This window comes from Dermacentor variabilis, chromosome 1 (genome assembly GCF_050947875.1).
Source record: "Dermacentor variabilis isolate Ectoservices chromosome 1, ASM5094787v1, whole genome shotgun sequence".
Classification (NCBI taxonomy): Eukaryota; Metazoa; Arthropoda; class Arachnida; order Ixodida; family Ixodidae; genus Dermacentor; species Dermacentor variabilis.
The window spans coordinates 9,266,258-9,282,006 of record NC_134568.1 but is presented as its reverse complement, the minus strand read 5'-3'; the positions used below and the strand labels follow the sequence as shown (position 1 = coordinate 9,282,006).

At 42.4% G+C, this 15,749-nt stretch overlaps 1 protein-coding gene across 3 annotated transcripts in view; it reads left to right on the top strand.

Annotated features, from left to right (window-relative positions):
- LOC142575276 (caspase-1-like) overlaps nucleotides 1-15,449 on the top strand; it is a 69,777-nt gene extending 54,328 nt beyond the window's left edge. For 2 of the 3 annotated variants that reach the window (XR_012826619.1, XR_012826618.1), the window contains exons 7-8: nucleotides 5,740-10,660; nucleotides 10,692-15,449. Coding sequence is in view for 1 of the 3 variants with exons in the window: in XM_075684509.1 (XP_075540624.1) it covers nucleotides 5,740-5,978 (239 nt within the window). In the remaining 2 variants the exon portion in view is untranslated. Of the gene's footprint in view, nucleotides 1-5,739 lie in introns of all 3 variants that reach the window. The other variant, XM_075684509.1, reaches the window with a different exon arrangement.
- The last annotated feature ends 300 nt before the right edge of the window (nucleotides 15,450-15,749 follow it).

Below are 15,749 nucleotides of genomic sequence, written 5' to 3'. Positions count from 1 at the left end.
CTAAAGTCAGCTCCGCCGCAATACAGACGTGTTATGGGGTAAAGCATATTAACGCCGTGAACGCGGTTTTTGATTCAATTTTCTTGGGGGAGAAAAGAAGGCCACGCTTGATATTTGGTAAATACTTTAATCAAACATTTTCAGGTACTGTTATTGCTTGAAAATCTTCCTAGCTAGTGCTAGCTGAGAATAGGCTTTTTTGATGGGAGGTGACGTGTTCAACGTATTCACTGTTCCCTAAGCTTTGCCGAGATGCTGCCAGTAAAGGGGTCGTTATTAGTGTCACTATAGGGGGTTGGGTGTGTGCATGTTGACTGGTCAAGTTTGTATTATCCAGCGAAAGCTAGTTTTAGGAACGAAGTCATGAAAGTTTGGGCCCATAGAAATGCATGGGTGCCGGCTGGGACCTTCAATCAGAATTGAATTAACCGGAGTTCAATTTATGAAAATCCACTGTAGAACCTCATATATACAGTCGGTAACTGATTGTTCGGATCCCAAAAATTTGGACATGCTCGATTATTCGGTCTGCTTCGTGGCACCGCCATTCTCCCCATAGACCATAATGTATAACAACTGCCGAAAGGTCGAACACCTTGCAACCTCTCGTCGGATTTTTCGGACACTCCTTGAGCCAACTCGATCGAGAGCACCATGCACAAACTCTGACCGGTGCACGGTTCGACTTGCTGAACGCCATTTTTGTTTTGAATGGAGCCTCCTTGCTGCCCCACGAAGTGGCGCTACTGCAAATCCCCACTCATCATCATCGTTTCTGCCTGGTTCATGGCTACAGCAGTTCCGGTCTCAGCTTAGTAAACATGTCAAGACAATCCAGCGGTGCGATCGGAGATATTTTGTTCGATACGCGTTCTGTTCAGTTGCTGCAACATCACAAAGTTGCAGTATGCAAAATTTGTGACAGTGGGGCAGAGAGAGCAGCCAATCAGGAAGCGGTGACCTCCCCGGAAGTTTACTTCTGTCGTTTGTCGTCTGCTTGCAAACAGTATACTACAAAACCAAATGTTTCTCGTCTTCCAAATGAATTAAATCTTTATCTAAAAAAATGTATTTTTTCTTCTCAAGCCCAAACACGTTTTCAAATAGTAGTATGTGTGACTACTGCAATTTATAACTATTACGTTCTTTGCGTCGTCCCTAGGTGGTGTCGCGCACAGCGAGAAAAAAAAAAGAAAAAAAAAACGACGGGAAGAGTGGCGCACTTTTCAAGACGCAGCGACAACATTCCAGTTGCTCGCTGGCACCGATGATGTTGTCGATTTCTCTGTACAACCACCGAATTATTTGTTTCGAGAAACAAAAACGACGCCGGAATTCACTTTCTGCCATTTCTTCAAACGCGTTTCGCACCGCCACCCGCTCTCCTCCTTCCTCTAGAAACGCCAGCGCAACAACCTAAGTTTCCAACGGAAGCGCCATTTTCTCAAATTAAACTATGCATTGGATTCAAACGTGCCATTCCGCAGCCGAAAAGGCCGCTTGTTGGATCCAAACCAATCCACGAGACGTGCCATGCAAAGCCGTATGATCGCTCCAAACTTCCCAGCTCCCGTCGGGTTCGGCGCCTAGCAGACGAAATGCTCGGTGGAAGGATGATTGACAGGAGCGTGTCGTCAATTTGACATCACCCAAAACGTGGCCGCGCCCCGCGGCTGGTGACGTCAGCGCGGAGTAAGCCAATCGCACGCGCCGGTAGCCGTACGAACGCGCCGAACAACCATCTCCGATCGCACCCCAGCAGGTGATTTGCTTCTTTCTTCGTGCACGACGCTGCGAGTAGCCCACATTTTTTATTTGTGCGACTGGTGTCAGCGTGATGGCGTGGGGGGTGTTTGCTTTGTGTGCTGTGTTGAGATTGCAGTGATCTGACGTGGCATACGGAAACATAGCGTCAAGTGTCTAATGGCACCGACAGTGCCCGCACAGGCTGCGCTGGGGAATGCCGGCAAGCGGGTGCCGGGAGGCCTAGGATTTGTCGCCTTCTGATGTGCTCTCTACTGACGCCAAAATTGTTCTGCCGAGATCTGCGCAGTGGTTGCATTGCGATTCCGGACACCATCTCATTTGACAGTTTCACAGGTGCTGACACTGTTGTACTGACATGCGCAGAACTTGACGATGGCGAGATCATTCGTCAGGTTTCTGCTGCACCGCCGGACGATGACTCCAAGTCGGAAGATGACGCACCATGTGCTACGCCGCCGTCGTATGCGGAGCGTGTACAAGCAGTGACTGTGCTTTCAGCCACCTATAGTGACTGTACAACCCTCTCCGAGATTCAGGCTTATCTGATTGCGTGTAAACGGAACAGCCTGCAACAGCGCATTCACGATTTCTTCAAGCCTACTGCCGAGTCCGAATAAGTGCGTGGAAATAAAGGATTTTTTTTTTTAATTGTTTTTTTCGGACATTTCTGCAGTCCCCGTGAGGTCCGAATAAACGGTCGGCGACTGTACGATTACGTTTTTGTACATTTTCCTAGCGGCAATGTTCGTGATTGAAAAAGCAAGAAATGACCCAATAAAGTTACGCCTCTTTTTTACTAGTTCATACACTCTTGTAAGCCTGGTCTTTTGGAAACAACGTTCAGTATATCGCTGAGCTGCGATCGTATGATACGTTTTTCGGCCACTGGGTCCCATGTGAACCAGAAAAAAAGCGTGAGGTACATGCAATTGAGTGCAGTAAGCACCTGCAATGGCAGCATTCCTGCAATACTCGCCCTCTTTTGTCACGTAAAAATGCTGCCACGCACTCGGTTTCCTATTCTGTTACTAGCAAATCTCCTCGCAGGTCGTCATATGTCGCCATTCACAGCTATTGCCGCCAGCCCTTTTGTGATAAACATTTTCACCTATATGTTTTACAGGGTATGTGGTGTAGGAAGCGTACTGCATGCTTTTAATAGATGATAACCTAAACACATCACTGTTCTCTGCTGCAGGTAGAATAAAGTGAGTGTCACATTTCGCTCTGGTGGAATCGTGGCATCATATTCCGATGTAACGCATTAGCTCGATTTCGTTATGGTTTCCCATCGAGGTCTTGTCAAATTGACAACACATGTCTCGGGCCCCCAGGACTCCACCAGCTCGAGTTCTCAGCAAGTGGGCAGGTCAAAACTTCCTGCCAAAATGCTCCGCCCAAAGGAGCTGCTCACCAAGGCTGAATTCGAGCAGTGTGAAAGTAAGCTTGCCAAAGCTGCAAAAACAGTAAATGCATGTCTCGGGGGCCCCACAAGATTGGTGCGTGTCAGCGTCTCATGCTGTAATATTTGTGCAATGGTTTGCATTACTTAGATGTCCACTACAGCTGAGTCTGCTGAATTCTTTAGTGAAGTCAGATCATACATTTTTCTGGTTAGTATGTTTTTATCTTGCATTTTTTTCTGAAGAATTATGAAAGAGGTTCTACTTTATACACTCTGGAAGCGCAAGTGCTTTCATAATGTATAATACTGTTCCCATACTGTTTCCAGCATGAAACATGGGACATAGTGCATGCAGCTGAAGCAAAATAACTGGGAACTTAGAAAGAGAATGTAAGATGGGCATTCAGGATGTGCAGTGTGTCGCCGTATGACAGTAGCGGCAGCAGCGCAATGACACCAACCGCCCGCGATTACCTCCACAAGTGAAATAGTATGCATTCTCAAGGGAGGTAACTCCAGATGTCCATCACCTCTTGTGGGAATGTGAAGGACGGAAGACATTCCGGGATATGCACCGGCCTAAGGAAGTGACATCATTTGAGGACTGGGTCTAACCATGGGCTAACGTGAAAGAGACACTCAACTCTCCATGGAGTTTCGCATGCGAAGCTTCCATAGTGAGCCATACTTAGCTACCTTATCCACATCCCCAAAGAGGCCTAGAGCCATCATTTAAATGAATTATTCTCTCTCTCTCTCCTGTGACCTAACTAGCATCAAGGTACCCACCTATCTCCTTGTCGAAGTGATATGGTAACACTTATCTATATTCCATGTTTTGTGACATGTGTCATCAAGTGTTGTAATGCTTTAAGTTTTGTGTACATTGGCAGGTTAAAATGTGTAGGCCCAGGTTGCAGAAGGCAAGTGAGCAACCTCAGTTCCATCAGTCAGAAGCTGTAGTTGGTACTATATTTCCTACGAATCTTGAAAGTTCACACCACACACAGGCAAGCAGGACAGTTGATTTGTCAATTGTGCAATTGTGTCAATGTCAATTTGTGCAAAAGACACAAAGGACAAGGCAGTGAAGATGCAGGAAGCGCAGTGTCTGTCTCGGCAGAGCTTAAGAGGAAACTTTAGCTCGCGCCCAACTCTGAGGCTGCCTGTTCAAATACAGGTAAAACGCAGAAATACTTTTCTGAGATCATAACTGTGCCAACTTTAATGAAATTTGTTGCATTTGAGAGAGAAAGGTAAATTCGAGTGACCGTTTCAAGTGAAATTTCGATTGAGGGCCTTAATTATTTAAAAGGAATTTTCAAAAATTCGTAAGGTTGCAAAAAAATAGAAGCATGAAGTTTACAAATTTGTAGTTCTGCATCAAGAGCAAATATCCCAGTTCTGAAACCGCATCCATTAGCGCATCCGAAGCAGACAAATTTGATATCTCAATTTATATATTGCGTGAATTCGTTATGTTGTTTACAAGGGTCTTGCAAAAGTCCTACTCATACATATTAGTGGTCTAATTGAAAACCATGTATAACACATCAATTTTGTCTTCTTTAGATGTACTATTAGATGCAATTTGCAGAATTGGTGATATCTTTTTTCATTCCGGTGTTAAAGCTTTAAACGTGATAGTTTCATTTCCTGATAATTTGCTGTTTTTCACAATTTCTAATGAAAAATTGACGACGTGAATAAAAAATTTGCTATCGACAGTCGCTAGATTGTAACTTTTTCCTTTGAGTGCAACAAACCTCATCAAATTTGGTGCAGTGGCTGCCGGGAAAAACAATGTCTCCTTTGACATGTAATTAGATAGGAGACCCCGAGCTGAAGCTTCCTCTTAAGGAACAGCGAGTGTGTTAAACACACGTCATTTCCCATCAAAAACGCCTTTTTTTCTGCCTGCCCAAGGAAAATTTTCAGGCAATAATAGTAGCTCGTAATGTTTAATTAGGGTATTTACCCAAACGCATGCCCCCCTCCCCCGTTTTTGCTAGGGTATAAAGCCGAAAGCTGGATTTGAGGCGTTTGTATGCTTTGTTGCATAACACCGCTGTATTGTGGCAAAGCTGACTTTGACAATTATGCGGAGAAGTTGACTTTAGAAAACTGGCTGCCACCGTGCAACAGATATTGGACATTTGCCAGTTTTTTTTTTGGTTAGAAAATCGTGTGTGCGTTAGTTTTATATTTTATTTAGGAGCTTTAGTGCCATTTATACGTTGGTATTCTACTTCGGACCCATTGAATTTCAGTGCGTGTTTGATTTGGGGGTGCGTTAGAATCTGGCAACCACAGCCAAATGAATTAGTGGTGTGTTTTGGTGTTTTTTCTGCATCTTGTTTCATTTGACCAATTTTGTTGGTCCCATCAGGGACAAATTAACGGAATTGACTGTGTTTATTATGGAATGTCAGTGTTGTATAAGCTAGAAGCTACTGCGCTGTACAGTACTCACTTTATTATCACTGTTTGTCAGCTTCAGTAGCACCTTGAGAGGTCCAGGCAGTGACTGACAATGCTCCCATGTTTTGGCCATCCTTTTCCTCCAGGATTCTACTCGTGGCGCAATACATCACAAGGCTCGTGGTTCGTACAAGGCCTGTGCTCGGTGCTCCAGGAGCGAGCACGGTCTACGGACCTGTTGTCCATGATGACGGTGGTGTGCCGCCGTGTTGCACTTTACTACGAGTCGTGTGTGCCAGGTGACCCCGGCATGGACCGCAAGAAGCAGGTTCCGTCCATCACCTCCACGCTCACCCGGCTAGTTTACTTTGGACGGCGTCCTTAGGTGTGCCTTTTCTTTTGTTTGTGCTTTGCCATGTGCCCTCACCTGTCCTCCCTTGTTTTGCCTCAAAGGACCAAAGCTGCATGTGAGAGAACATCATTGGGTGTTTATTTGATTTGGCCAGTTGCGCTGGCTGAACTAGTCCCTTTCACAAGGATTTTTATCAGGGCAAGTTGATACCCACTTGTAAGAGTGTCAAACCAGCATGAAAAAGGGGACATAGTAGAAATGGAATCTGACATGTAGCTGCCGTGCTTATGTCGATGCATTTCTTTTATGTCCCAGTTTTTGCATTGTTATGGCCCTTAGTTCCTAGTTTGTTTGTTTATTGACATGGTGTAACAGTGTGGAATATATGACTGCCGTCAAAAAGTTTGGGAACTTTCTGTAGTAATAAGTTGCTGTGTAGATTATTCACCAGGGACAAAATGAGCTTGCCTCATGGCAGCTAAGGATAAGTACAATGATGCATTGCAGTGTAAGGTCGTAAATGATAAACGGCAGGGAGGGCCATGGGATGCGTTGAGCGACGCTTGGAAATCGTGTTTTATGAAAACGTAGCAAAATATGAAAGTTTACAGCTGATTTAGTAAATTCATATTAACAAGATGTTTTAGTGCCACCCTTATTGGTTCAACCATGTGGCATTTGTGTGTACACTTTTTACAAAACATTTCACACAATGTGGTGGCACTGGAATTGGGGTGTACCATATTGTATAAGACACTCTGAGCATTGCCACCTGTCTGTCAAGTGCATTGGCTAATAGCATACACGGCTATATATTACTGTGTCCAGCGCTCAAACTCTTTTGAGGGTGATAATGTGGGTGGTTTTATGCATCACTAAGTTTGTGTTGTAAATGTGAGTTATAAAGTTGCCTACATGAAAAAAAAAGTGCCTACAGTTGCACATACTATCGGCATAAAAAGTTTAGGTTGAGCAGGATATCTGGAAAAGAAGCCTGGGCAGAGGGCCTGGAATTGAGGGTTCGGTCATCAGCAGTGCTTCTAAAACAATGCTACACATTTAAAGCATGTAACTTGCACCTTTTAAATTTCGAACACTAACTCTACTATCTGTTACAAATGTTCCTGGGCCAGAGAGCTGAGGGCTGGCCAGGATGTAGATTGATGCGACAGCATTATGCCCACTGGAGCTGATCTCTTTCTTTGTTTTTCTTTTAGTGTTGAGGTCTAAGAAGCCTAGGTGTCACTTTAGTCGGCTCAATTCCAGGGACTGCAGCACGGCCATGTAGAGCTTACAGATTGACTGGCCACTAGCACTTTGGCTTTAAAACTTTCGTAACAGTGGAGGGAATTATATCGACATAAATGGACAGACCCACCTTGGGCATATCATTAACATGGAGTGACCTGGAGCATAGAATTGCAGGTTTGTATCTCGGGCATGAAAATGAAGTGGCATTTAAATTAGAATTAACAATTTGAGAATTTGCCCCACTCATTGGTCTGCATTCATGACAGACAAGAAAATATTTTATTTCTGTTTTGCCAGTGTAAACTAGGAAAGCACTTCGATCATCGAAATAATCGTACCTTTTGCCATTCTCGTTAATTTAAATACCTTGGATCCCAGAGTTTTTTTCCAGCTGGAGTGTTCTACATATTAAAAAATTCTTGATGCTCTTTTATCATGGTTTGCAAGCTTCTAGAGATTATAGCCATTGCTCTACTGATGTGCCTTTTGAGTGGCTTTTTCTAGCCAGGCTCCATGTATGCAGAAGTTTGTGAGGGCATGTTTTCTACCATGCCTTTTCTTGATGATGGAATTAGGTTTAGGCTGTGTGTGACGGTCTGTGTTGATTTAGTTCGTTCAGACAAAATGTGTGTTTAGAACTTCTGTAAACCTTTGCACTACAGAATTATTTTAGTGCAGGCCTAGCTTTGGGGGTGGGAAAGCCGAATTGTCAATTAGCCCGTTTTCTCTCGTGATATTGTTTTTCTTTTATTATTGAGAAATGATGCTTTTGCCATGATAAGTTGTGGCAGTGGTGTCAATTCTTGACCACAGTGCAGCATGTGTACAGTACTGTTAGTACTTCTTGCTGCACCAAGTGTGTACGAACTTTTCTTGCATAGAGAAAGTACTATAAGGTGTAAGTGTTGTATTGAAGTCCCTTTTGACCAAAGCCAAATTTAGCCAGGTATTTTAGTGTCAACCAACACTTTTGCTATGTATAGCTGGTCCATCTCAAACACATACAGGTATGCAAGAGTGAGCTGAGCTGTTAGCTTTCTTTTTGATCCTAAAAGGATGTGGGTTGTAAGTGTCCCGCATTGTGTTTATTTCTCTCCAAAAATTTTTTTCTTGCTATGTGTTTGAGCCAAAGCCATGTCTTGAAATGATTCACGTCATCTATGAGAACCTTCTGTTGGAACATCAGCTTTCCAAAGGGCTGTCGAACATTGCATTTGTGTGGTGGTAACATGACCAGTGTAAGGTTATTTTGATAATTTAGTGAATGGTAACAGGGTTCCCGTGACGAGAGAAGGAGAAATGGAAAAAAAGGCAATACATTAGGTTGTAATGAAACTCGCTTTGATTTACTTAATTTATTTACATGGTAATGTACTGCCCTATCTTGTCCTGTTCCTTTCAGGATCTGACATGATTGGGATGCCATTCAATATCAGATTAATGTGCAACTGTTCTTGAAAGTGAAAGAAAAGCAGCCTAGCACAAGCACTCAAAGGCGCAAGTAGATGAAATAGTATGCGGAGTTGTGTTTAAAACGGTGAACAATGATGAAGTGAGCGTGCAAGTGCCATACGCACACTGTTTGCCATACCTATCTCACCAGCTGCCTTTTTTTACTATGTACTTGGAACATTTTAAAAGGCTGTATTTTAGGGGCCCCTCTCCAGGCGTCGTCATATATTTTGGTTATACACTAGAGAGTTGTAAAAGGCTGCTCAAGGAGCATTGTACTGCAATAGTAAAGGTTTAGTAGTTGTGGTCAAGATAGAAGCATGTGGGGGGTGGGGGTGAGCTGCCCTCCCTATGCTGCAACTCTCTCCAATTGCCTCAGCCAGTGCTTGCAGGCAACATTCCTCTTCTGCCTTCTGCCATGTTGTAGTTGTGGCTACTTTCATCATATACATAGCGTAGTTCTACATGCTCTGCATTTCACGGGAATCTCCCAAATTTTTCATACTAGTGCTGTTTAATTGTGCTCTGCAGGCTAATTGTGTGCTGCAGGCGTAAGCATGTGGTGAAGAAGCACCATGCTCATGGACAGAGTGGCTCCTTCGAGGAGAAAACCATGCAGGCTTTTGTTCAAATTTTTTAGCTGTTTTGGGGCGTATGTCAGTGAAACACTTTGTAGACACGATTGTCTCCTCGTGATCTGTGCGCTGCAGTTACCCATTTGCAATGCCCAGACCTGGTGAGGAGCCCTTTATAAATAGGTTCAGTGCAACATAATGATCTCATATTTAGCAGGCACCCTGGTATGGTATAGCAGACATTCAAGTTGCGTGTTGGGTAAGCATTGCAGCACATCTCTGGCACGTGTTGATGATTGACTGAAATTGCAGCCTTTAACTTCGATGCAAGGGAAGGAGGCACTCGCTATTTTGAAGCAATATTAAGGGTGCATGAGTATTAAGAATTTCAATTGCTTCTGCCTCGAAGCAAAGTGTTCAACTCAAAATTTGATATTCAGCTTCCTCAGATATTTGAGAATGCCCAAATATGCAGGGTTACTGCAATTATTAAAGCCTGCCTGCCATGTAACAGGGCCCATGCGTATAGTCTTCCAACAATTTCAACTCTATAATAAGTCAACCAGTAGCCATGATGTTAAAAGCCTTCCTGAATGGATTTCTAAATAATAGTTTGAAAAGTCATTTTAAATGAGATTAATTTTAACCTTATTTCACCGGAATGTTTGCTTTTCTGCTTTAACGAAGTGCACAACCGCTTGGTATTCGATTTGACCTTCATAGCCTGCATTCTTCAAGCACTTTTAATCATATTGATTTGAACATTTGAGTATTCAAGCTTCTGTAAGAGTTAGCAAAACTAGAAGGGATTACAAAAATGTGGACAACATGTTGCCATCTCTGGTGCTGAAGCTTAGGAACCATGTGAAAATCCTGTACTTAAGAGAGTGATGGCGTTAAGCATTTAAAATCTCCATATACAATAGTGTCTACTTTACCACTTTACTTCCATGGAGGCCTTAGCTCTAAGAGGTGCCTTGTTATACACAAATGCTTCTCTTAAGGTTCAAATGTTTCTGCCACTTGTCCAATGCAATAACAGACAGCTCATGAAAAATTTGTGAGACAAGGATTGCATGCCTGGGAAGGACAGTCAGCTCTTTAAGTGTACTGTCGGGGATTGGTTCTACAGCAGTAAACTGGCAAGCAAGCACTGAATGTCACAGGCACCGTATACTGGTCTGGAATGAAGTAGATTGTAAACACTTTTTATGTGTTGTAGCTTGGATTTCAGTAACAATGCCTTGATTTGGGCGAGTTGGTTCATCTTGACAGTTTTCATAAAAAAGCGGCAGTCCTGTCGTATGTGTTCCTTTGACTTTGTCTTTAGCACTTTTTTATGAAAACTATAGGATTTCAAGATGCGGCAGTTATGCATAATCATTCGGCAGACATGCAGTGGCGACGAGTTTTCATGTTGAAGCATGAATCGGGCCAGTGAATCCTATTGGGCAGTGTGAAAATGCAGAAGAATGAGTTTTCTTTTTTGTGTCAATTATCCGTCTTCATTACGGCCTGACAGTACTTAGGATGTGGTGTGCTAGAACTGATCCTGTGTACTTGGTATAAGTTAGTACAAATTTTTTTTAAATATGGCATTAAAATTATACTGGTGCACCCTATTGCATTATCTGTCGTATCCCAGTGAGAGTTTTACACGGAAGTTTTTTTTCTAGCAGTAATACAATTTTAGGGAGGATATTCTTGGTTACATTCTGAAACATTTGGGTGCATGAGAAGTGCCATGAAATGTTTTTATTATTTTGGCCAAGAAGCTGCTCTATTGCGCAGTTTATTTTGATTTTGTTTAGCTTGCTTCTTCTGTGCTCTTGCTATGTTAAGCATCATTGCAGCATGAATCAACTTATTAAGCTGGAGTTTGTGAGTCTAGGTACACAGGTAGCTTTAATAAGTAGCTGCCTTTGATATACTATTCACTGATAATTGCATTTTGTTTTTTCTTGATTGTATGTGTGCTTTTATGCCATTTTACTATGTACCATGAGATTTGTAAGGATTCCTCGCTAGTTGCGATTTCTCTCTTTTATTATGTGCTTTCGATTTTATATTTTTCTCATTCTTTTGCTAGTGCACAGTCTTGTTTGCTTGGATGGCAATATATAATTTATCTTTCTTTTTTTAGGCTCGTGAAATTCACATGCTGCATTGTACTGGGCAAGTCACAATGTTTAGAACACGACTTGTGAGCTTTGGCTTGTAGTATTTTATCCTCATAAGATGAGCTGACAGGGCTGTGCATGTGAAGGGCATACAGGGCACTTTTATGTGTCAATTATTATGTGTAGTATTATAAAAGCTGCATATTTGAAAAGCTGCAGTTTCTTGAACATTCAGTAAATGTGCCTTATGATGACTTTCTTTCTTTTTGCTCCAAACTGAGCTATCTGGAATATGAAAAAAATATCTTGGAACCATCCTGAGTAGTGAAAACTAGGCATAGGCTCAAGGAAGGATTGTGTGCGGCAGTAATAGTGATACAGAGATCAAATTTGTCTCCTCCCCCTTTTTGGTTTGGTCGGCATTTAAGGTGCTGTAGCAAGGTGTGTTTTCTTGCTATCGTGTCTCCAAAGACAACACAACACACATTTGTTCCCTTGAACATAAAGGTTAGATTCCAACTGCGCAGTGCTTATGCTTTGTGCCGTGTTTGTGCCATGTGTGATGCTTATGTTTCGTTAAAGGGACACCATAGAGGAACATTGAGCTGAATTGGTAAACAACCCTTCAGGAATGTCAAGGGCACCATCAGTGGAGCCCTTGTGAGCCATGAAAGACACAAAAATGATAGATGGGTTTGAACTTCCTGTGCTAGCTCCTTGCGACATCATGAGATTTGGACAGCGTCTGTTTGGGACTATCTAATAGTCTTAAGCAGAAAACGCAACCTCAATACAATCCGTGTTCATTGGTCAACATGGATTGCATTGCATTCTGAAAGAGCTAAAGACTCAATATATTGAGTTTTAAGAACTTTTTCTCAATAGAATAGCTCAAACATGCTAAAGTATTTCAAAATCTTTGACGTCCTCTTAGCACACTGGTTCTTCCAAATTGGGCGTGAAAGTCGGAAAGGGAAACTTTGCCCTTCATTTTCTTTGCCTAATAAGCAATCTTTCTCTTCAAAATAAAGGTAATTAGAGTCCTGAAAAAAGAAACTTAACCAAACTAAACTAAGTGTTGCTCTTTAGTGTCCTTTTAAATGTTCAGGTCATTAAGAACTCTTGTGTGCATTTGTAGAAGTGTGGCTTGGTTCTCGTGCCTGTGAATTTCATGATTGCCCAGAAGAGCTTATACTGTATGCAACCTCAAATCACAGAGCACTACACCTTACCCCTGTCATGTTTACTGTGCTCTCACTGCATTACAATTTTGAGGACACCTCTAAAGCCAAAAACAGAATTGTTGAGTGCTAGTGATTTAAGGCTAAACTCATACTTGTGATGTTGTAGTTTTGATGTGAATCTGTCAGTTGTGGATTGTTTATACATTTGCAATGTGTTTGGTATACCTGGTGTCGGCGACTGAGGTTGGCTAAGCTACACCGGCAACATTAGAAGTTTTGTACTGTCCATCACACATGCGGGCCCACACTGTTGGTGTCTTGATGATGATGCTGATGCGGTCTGGTGCACTAGGGTATACACTTAATCCAACTTTGGCTGCTGGTTCTGAATTCACTATGCATGTTAGAGTATAAACGAGCCTTCGAAATTTCACAGTTGCTTCCTGCCGGAGACATCCAAGCAATTGGAATGAGCATGGAACAAAGTGGCAGACTTAGTGTTTGGATGTTCTCACATTCTTCAATGCACCTTTAATAGAGCTCCTCTCAACTATTGTGTCAGTTGTCGGGCTCGGTGCTGCAAGAAGAATAATTCATCTATGCTGCACAGTAGGTATGTGCACTGGTTGGTGCAAGTAAGCGTAATGCAAGCTTGATCAAATCTGTGTTGTTACTTCGTCTGCCACTTTTTCTCTCTCCGTACCTGTGATTTTGCATCAGGAGATTTTGTATGACAAATAAAATGGCTGACGGGTAGCATTGTGGCCCATTCTGGTGTCTGCGTGCCTGGTCTGAACCCATCCAAGGAGCACACAACACCCAAAAATTAAAAGAGATTACATGACAGCTGTGCTGACAGTGGTATGGGTGTAGCACCTAGCAAGCGTGGTACCATTGGCTGTTGCCTGCCGGCAGCTGCCCTTTTTATTTTAGAAACAAGTTTTCATGCATGCAATGCTCTGCCTATCCAGAGTGTTTCCATAGCCAAAGTACTTCTCAGTATTTTCAAGTTTGCTCAATCTATTGTAGCTCGAAGTGCCATTTAAATCCACAAGTCTTTTCATCACTGGGCAGTAGCTACTATTTATGGCCATTGGTTTATGTAGTTGAATTAAGGAGATGAGCTAGGAAGGAGGGATAATGCTGAATACTGACCGATTGGCATCAGAACACCAGGGGGGGAAACAGGAGTTGCCAGATTTGGCTACATTGTGCCAAGCTGGCTACTCTGGGGGCCTCTTAGGTATTAAAATTTTGGCAACCCTACTGCTTGGCTGCTCTTGAAATCAATATCGGATAGTATCTTACTAGTGCCATAAAATTTTGTGATGATCGGATTTTGCACAAACAGTCATGTTTTGATTACTATTACAATTTGCATGCACTAAGTAGCAATTGGTATTTTTGTCTTCAGTGATGTTAAAATGTCTGATTCTAGCTGTTGAAAGCATATCCACATTGAGTAACATAGAGTGTGGGTTCCTTTGGTGATCTTAGTTGCAGCTTGGCTACTTTCTGGGCTACCTCCTTTCTTAACTGCAGCCTAGGTTGGCTAGTTTTTGGGTGCTTTAGGGGATTTCATAGGAATTTTTATTCCGGTATCTGGCAGCCCTGGGTAAAGTAAGCAACTGCACAAGTCATCTGCAGTGATTTGAGCATACTGTTCAAACAAAGATTTGCTGTGTTGCGATTCAACAGGGAATCTTCCTGTTGCGATTCTCCATCTTCCCTCTTGCGATTCAACAGGGAAGATGTCGGCTGTATTAGTGTCGTGTGTATGCCAATTTTTTACATGCTCATATGTTTGTGTAATTCTTTGGGCATATCTCACCATTTTGTTCTGTGGGGCATTTTGCAGTAATACATGAAAACGGGAAGCCTTGCATGTCACGAGTTCATCTCTCATTTACAGGTGTCCAACATGTTATTGGTGCTTGCCAAAATGTCCATGTGCATCAGTGTTGTCAAACATCGGTATACTGTGTATCAATACTTGTATTGTGCCTTTATGCATGTGTGCTTTAAATTTTGGGCGTGATATTGAATATTTAAAGGAGGTTTTATCATTTTATATCTAACGCTGAGACAGACCTAATTTCATTTTTTGCTGTAATACCTAAAGCCACGGGAGCTACTTCTGCTGGTTCTCTGGGGACTAATTGAGCCAATGATATCTATTGTATTGTGGGCAGATGCTGTGCTCTTTGAGCTTGTCTGTTGCTGACACAACCTGGGAACCATGAATAGACAGTGCCAACACAATACTATGATGTCACTAAATTTGAGTTGTGCAGTTGTAAGAGGTATTAAGTGCTGAAATTGATGGGAATGAAAAGAAAAGCTATGAGACAAGCGCTCGTCTCACGTCATCTTTTGTTCTCATTTTCCACACTTAATACCTGTTAATATGTTGTAGTACCTACAAGGCCCAACGTCAACCCTTCTACAGTTGACTGTCATTAATTTGACATTTGGTTAAGAGTGTGTAGCATAAATATAAAACTAATCTTTTGGGAAACCTTTTGGTTAAAATTTCAGATGCAGCTGCTGATGCATAACTATTTCGTGAGTCTATATGGTAATTTAAACTTGAGCAATTCGAGCCAATCTTGCATGTCCCACTGCGGTCAAATGAAAGAAAGCCAACCGTGGCATGTTGTGCTCATTACAAAGTGGAGCTAGGTAAACTTCCCCGATAGAGGAGTGAAACGCGAGTGCGACATGCTTGTTCTTGTGCCTTGCCATGTCGTGTCTTGTCTTTTTGTTTGGTTGGACTTTTAAGTGGTAGAAAGTGTTCGCCTTTGTCATACGCAAGATGGGTACTCGCTTTTTTGCTTTAGCAAGTGGTCCCCATTTCTCTTTTGTTTAATGAAATTGCAAATAAACTATGAACAATTTTGCCGTGTTCTGCATTTACATCTATTTTTCGCTGTCAGGCTGCTTGAGCGGATAAGGAAGGGTCAGAGAAGGACGTTCTCTCTTTTTTTTTTTTAGGAAACGTTGTAGCACAGACGATTTATCCAGCCAATAACTGCACACATGCACTTTCTTCCATCCCACTGAATCCCAGGTTTTACTGCTGGAACGAGCAGATTGCTGTGGCTGTGCTTTCTCAGCTTGCTTGATGAAGACAGCTTGGATGTGCAAGCTATAAAACTTGTATTAAGTTTGTTCTCCCCTGCATCGCGTGGATGTAGTCAGATGATGATGCAAGCCCCACAT